Source organism: Bufo bufo, chromosome 5 (genome assembly GCF_905171765.1).
Source record: "Bufo bufo chromosome 5, aBufBuf1.1, whole genome shotgun sequence".
NCBI classification, from domain to species: Eukaryota; Metazoa; Chordata; class Amphibia; order Anura; family Bufonidae; genus Bufo; species Bufo bufo.
Genome location: NC_053393.1, coordinates 72407573 through 72413512, shown reverse-complemented (window position 1 = coordinate 72413512; position 5940 = coordinate 72407573). Strand labels below are relative to the sequence as shown.

The 5940-nt window shown below is 47.2% G+C and overlaps 1 protein-coding gene across 1 annotated transcript; it reads right to left on the bottom strand.

Annotated features, from left to right (window-relative positions):
* Positions 1-509: 509 nt before the first annotated feature.
* Positions 510-4837, bottom strand: LOC121002390 (sperm acrosome membrane-associated protein 6-like). Its single transcript, XM_040433852.1, has 8 exons — positions 4834-4837; positions 2313-2387; positions 2159-2224; positions 1680-1712; positions 1491-1568; positions 1298-1401; positions 1033-1193; positions 510-813 (listed from the first exon to the last, which is right to left on the bottom strand). The coding sequence occupies exons 1-7, from the start codon at positions 4835-4837 to the stop codon at positions 1170-1172; spliced, it is 384 nt and encodes a 127-aa protein (XP_040289786.1). The 3' UTR covers positions 510-813; positions 1033-1169.
* Between the last annotated feature and the right edge of the window lie 1103 nt (positions 4838-5940).

Sequence of the window (5940 nt, the reverse complement as noted above, 5' to 3'; positions counted from 1 at the left end):
TCTTTTCAGGGTGCACCACATTGACCAGTGATGAAAATCACATCCAGGGTTGAGGGGTTCCCACTGTGCCTCTGCAGTGTTGGTTTTGCTGCAGGTTAAAATAGATGGGTTGGTGGTCTCCTCCTCTGCCTCCTGGACACGTTCTTGGTCCTCTCAGGGTGTATCATATTGACAAGTGATAAAGGTCTGCTCCAGGCTTGAGGGGTTCTCACTGTGCCTCTGCAGGATTGTTTTTTTTGTTTTTTTTTGGGGAGGGGGGACGGACAAGGGGTAAAGGATAGTTTTTTTTTCTTTTTTAGGTAAGGTAGGGATAGGAAAGTTTTGGGGAAAGGAATAGTTTTTTTTTCTTTTTTAGGTAAGGTAGGGATAGGAAAGGTTTGGGGTAAGATTTTTTTTTTGGGGGGGGGGTAAGGGATAGTTTTTTTTTCTGCAGAGATGGTTGGCTGCAGATGAGGGGTAGTTGGTGATACCCCTTGGGAGTCTGTCGTTGTTGACTCCAGATAGCTGATTTGTTCTATGGCAGGTAGTGTTCTGGTGGGAAGCTGGTTCTTGGTCCTGATGTTTTTTTCGACCAGTCTACACTCAGGGCATGACGCCAAAGGAACCCGACCAATACGGTGACAATAAGACAGCAGACAGCAGCGTAGATGGCATAGCTGACATGGCTCTGGAGGAAGGTGAGGATGATGTCTTTAGTGGAGGGACCATGTTCGATCCTCTCCTCCTCTTCCTCCTGGGTAGGTAGTTTTTCTGCCAGAGCTCGATTGAATTCAGCTTCTATTTCCTCGACTGCCTTGGATTTAGTCTGCGTCACTGAAAAACAGAAGAGAATACAATAAATAAGGCGATGAGGAGAACGTTGTCTTCTGCAGGGCTGAATGAAAGTCAGAGAAGTTATCAGAAATAGTTCTTTACTGTAAGAGCAGAGGCAGGAGGGGCTTCTTATCGTATATATATATATATATATATATATATATATTTATCCGAATGGTCTAGAAAAGAGAACATTCGAGAGAGAAAACTAAGTCTTACCATCGAGATAAAAGAATCTTCGGAGTATGATGTCATCATCCTCATCCATTATCTCACAGGCATAAGTTCCTTTATGGCTGACTCTGGTTGGCTTGATGTGTACATCCAGGTCATCCCCAATGTAGAAGTCTTTAAAGTTACTCAAATCCGTTTTTTTTGATCTGAAAGTGAAAACATTGATGACATCGTATGAGACATTTGTCCTATGTGGAGTATAAATAGCAGTATGAATTTGCACTGTAATAGAATGGTATATGCGACTTACGTTTTTGGCGTACTTCCAAACAACCTTCGGATGATCGGGAAGGATAAAGGACGCCGTGCACCAGATTCTGGTCTCTTCCAGCTCTTCCACCTTGATGTCCTTAACTGAAATGGGAAACCACGGTCAATGACATGCAGCAATGAGCTAACAGATTCATAAGAGGTTCCCAAACTAATGGTAGAAATGATCTTACGGGGACAGGTCACCGGGATCTTGCAGTCCTCCTCAGCACATCGGCTGCATGAAAAGGTTCGGGCAGCTTTTTGAAGCCCTAGGGAAAGAAATAGAGAGAGGGGTCTAATGTCTGAGGTAAATGATGACCCCACCCATGTATGTAATGGAGGCCACTGCTCAAATTGACCCATCTAATGACATTACTCACCACATGGAGGTCTGCAATCCACCGGTGGATGACCTAATGGTAGAATCAAATATGGTTAAAGGGAACCTGTCACCGGGATTTTGTGTATAGAGCTGAGGACATGGGTTGCTAGATGGCCGCTAGCACATCCGCAATACCCAGTCCCCATAGCTCTGTGTGCTTTTATTGTGTCAAAAAACCGATTCGATACATATGCAAATTAACCTGAGATGAGTCAGAGCTTGAAAATATGACTCTTCTCTGGTCACACAAGTAAGATATGACTCTTATGTTAATTTGCATATGTATCAAATCGGTTGTTTTACACAATAAAAGCACAGAGAGCTATGGGGACTGGGTATTGCGGATGTGCTAGCGGCCATCTAGCAACCCATGTCCTCAGCTCTATACCCAAAATCCCGGTGACAGGAGGATGGATGATGTTTTGATATATATAGAATATGTCTACTGGCTCTTTATAAGGATCTTTAGACACTTACTTGAGACACGATCTTTCACGCCTTTGACAAATTCAGCCATCTTTTTGTCAAACTGTTCCACCCAAGCTGGTGGAAAAAAAAATTGGGAAAACTTATATTTACTATTTATGACTCAAAAGAAATTGGGGAAATTCTTGAGATTTCAGGAACTTACATAGTTTTTCAATTTTCTTGACCTCTTTTTCAAAGGTCTTCAGATACTTTCTGATGTTCTGTATCTGGTTGAAGGCTGTAAGGAGAAGACACATGAGATTTAGGACATTGCCTACAGCGCTCTATGATGGAGATGAGGCTATCTGGATGGATAGAATGTAGAAGAGATTTCCTGCTCGGACAACTGTTAATGAGCTACAAGTAAGGCCTCCTGCACACGACCGTTGTGTGCACCCGTGGCCGTTGTGCCGTTTTCCGTTTTTTTTTTTCACGGACCCATTGACTTTCAATGGGTCCGTGGAAAAATCGGAAAATGCACCGTTTTGCAGCCGCATCCGTGATCCGTGTTTCCTGTCCGTCAAAAAAATATGACCTGTCCTATTTTTTTGACGGACAACGGTTCATGGACCCATTCAAGTCAATGCGTCTGTGAAAGAACACGGATGCACACAAGATTGGCATCCGCGTCCGTGATCCGTGGCCGTAGGCTACTTTTATACAGACGGATCCGAAGATCCGTCTGCATAAAAGCTTTTTCAGAGCTGAGTTTTCACTTTGTGAAAACTCAAATCCGACAGTATATTCTAACACAGAGGCGTTCCCATAGTGATGGGGACGCTTCTAGTTAGAATATACTACGAACTGGGTACATGACTGCTGCCTGGCAGCACCCGATCTCTTACAGGGGGCTGTGATCCGCACAATTAACCCCTCAGGTGCCACACCTGAGGGGTTAATTGTGCGTATCTTAGCCTCCTGTAAGAGATCAGGTGCTGCCAGAGGAGGGGGCAGACCCCCCTCCCTCCCCAGTTTTAATTTCATTGGTGGCCAGTGTGGTCCCCCCCGCCCCCCCCCCCTCCCTCCCTTTATTGTAATATCATTGGTGGCCAGTGTGCGGCCTCCCCCGGCCCCCTCTCCCTCCCTTTATTGTATTATCATTTGTGGCCAGTGTGCGCCCCCCCCCCCTCTATTGTAAAATCATTGGTGGCCAGTGTGCGGCCTCCCCCGGCCCCCCCTCCCTCCCTCTATTGTAATATCATTAGTGGCCAGTGTGCGGCCTCCCCCGGCCCCCCCTCCCTCCCTCTATTGTAATATCATTGGTGACCAGTGTGCGGCCTCCCCCCCCCCCCGATCATTGGTGGCAGCAGAGAGTTACGATCGTAGTCCCAGTTTAATCCATGGGGCTCCGATCGGTAACCATGGCAACCAGGACGCTACTGCAGGCCTGGTTGCCATGATTACTTAGCAATATTACAATGTTAGAAGCATCATACTTACCTGCTGCGCTGTCTGTAACCGTCCGGGAGCTCCTCCTACTGGTATGTGACAGATCATTAAGCAATGCGCCGCACAGACCTGTCACTTACCAGTAGGAGTAGCTCCCGGCCCGACACAGACAGCGCAGCAGGTAAGTATGATGCTTCTAATATTGTAATATTGCTAAGTAACCATGGCAACCAGGCCTGCAGTAGCGTCCTGGTTGCCATGGTTACCGATCGGAGCCCCAGCGATTGAACTGGGACTCCGATCGGAACTCTCCGCTGCCACCAATGATGGGGGGGGGGAGAGGGGAGGCCGCACACTGACCACCAATGGGGGCACACTGGCCACCAATGATAATACAATAGAGGGAGGGAGGGGGGGCCGGGGGAGGCCGCACACTGGCCACCAATAATAATACAATAGAGGGGGGGGCACACTGGCCACCAATGATAATACAATAGAGGGGGGGCCCCACTGGCCACCAATGATAATACAATAGAGGGAGGGAGGGGGGGGCAAGGGGGGCCGCACTGGCCGGGTCTGCCCCCTCCTGCCTGGCAGCCCCTGATCTCTTACAGGGGGCTAAGATACGAACAATTAACCCCTCAGGTGTGGCACCTGAGGGGTTAATTTTGCGGATCACAGCCCCCTGTAAGAGATCGGGTGCTGCCAGGCAGCAGGGGGCAGTCATGTACCCAGTTCGTAGTATATTCTAACTAGAAGCGTCCCCATCACCATGGGAACGCCTCTGGGTTAGAATATACTGTCGGATATGAGTTTCACGATGTAACTCAAATCCAATGGTATATTCTAACATAGAGGCGTTCCCATGGTGATGGGGACGTTTCAAGTTAAAATATACCATCGGATTGGAGAAAACTCAGATCCTATGGTATATTAACTCCTGACTTTACATTGAAAGTCAATGGGGGACGGATCCGTTTGCAATTGCACCATATTGTGTCAACGTCAAACGGATCCGTCCCCATTGACTTGCATTATAAGTCAGGACGGATCCGTTTGGCTCCGCACGGCCAGGCGGACACCAAAACGACTTTTTTTTTCATGTCCGTGTATCCTCCAAAAATCAAGGAAGACCCACGGATGAAAAAACGGTCACGGATCACGGACCAACAGAACCCCGTTTTGCGGGACGTTAAAAAACACTGTCATGTGCAGGAGGCCTAAAGCTTTAGTCGGCAGGGAAATAGCTCAATCCTGAGAGGACACATGTACTATATAGAAGATGAAGCCGTTACCCATCGAGATGTTATTCAGGGGGTCAAAGCCCCAGTGTAGCCTCTGGAGACATTCTTCGGCCCCCATTTTGTCCAGCGAGACCGCATGGTAACAAATGCTGGCTCTGTCCGCTGGGGTGGTGAAGCATTTCAGGCAAGATGTCGCTACCTGAGCTCCACATAGAAATACTATTATCTGCAGCAGCAGATAATAGGAAGTAAAGACTCTCATGACGTTTTGTCGCTATATCCCTTCAGCCTGCGAACCTGAGAAAACGGAGAGAAGGGAGTATAATATATATATATATATATATATAGGGGCATTTATCAAACTGGTGTCGAGTAGAACTGGCTTAGTTTCCCATAGATTCCACCTTTCAGCTTCTTTGGAAAATTAAAGGAGGAATCTGATTGGTTGCTATGGGTAACTAAGCCAGTTCTACTTTACACCAGTTTGATAAATCTCCCCCAATGGGTCTAGCTGAAATTATTTATTGGTGAAGAACTACAAGTCACAGCATGCCCTGAAGTCTAGAGGCTTTGCTATAGAGATGGAGATTTGAGATCTGTATTGGGTCCGGAATCTCCAAAGCCTGAAGAAAGGAGGGTATGGATTTGGGAAGGGTACGGACATGGTAATGATGGAGTACTCACGTGTCACATCCAACTGACGAGTGACCGCTCTGTGCCCAGCGCCTCCTTATATACCCCGATGACATCACAATAGAGATTGCTGCTGGGTGACATCACAATGCACAAGCATGGTGCTGGGTGACATGCAGAGCGGCCATCTTTCCCTACAAAAATACCATCCATCAAATAATAATTGTTTTAGGATTCGTACGAAATAGTGACATGAATGAACTTAAAGCCTGAGGCGCCTTCACTCGCAGCAGAAAATCTATAGGGCTGTGACATCACAGGGCTGGCTGCTGATTGGCTGCATGCATGGCTTTATGGGTGATCCCGCGTTCCCAGAGTTCCTTGCTCCATGTCTATATAAGATTCAGGGGTCTCTAGGACCGAAGTGTGACTTTTTAACACCTCACTGACTAAACTTTTACACTTGCGTTTTTCTTTTCCGGCGTTGAGTTCCGTCCTAGGGGCTCAAATCCGGAAAAGAACTGA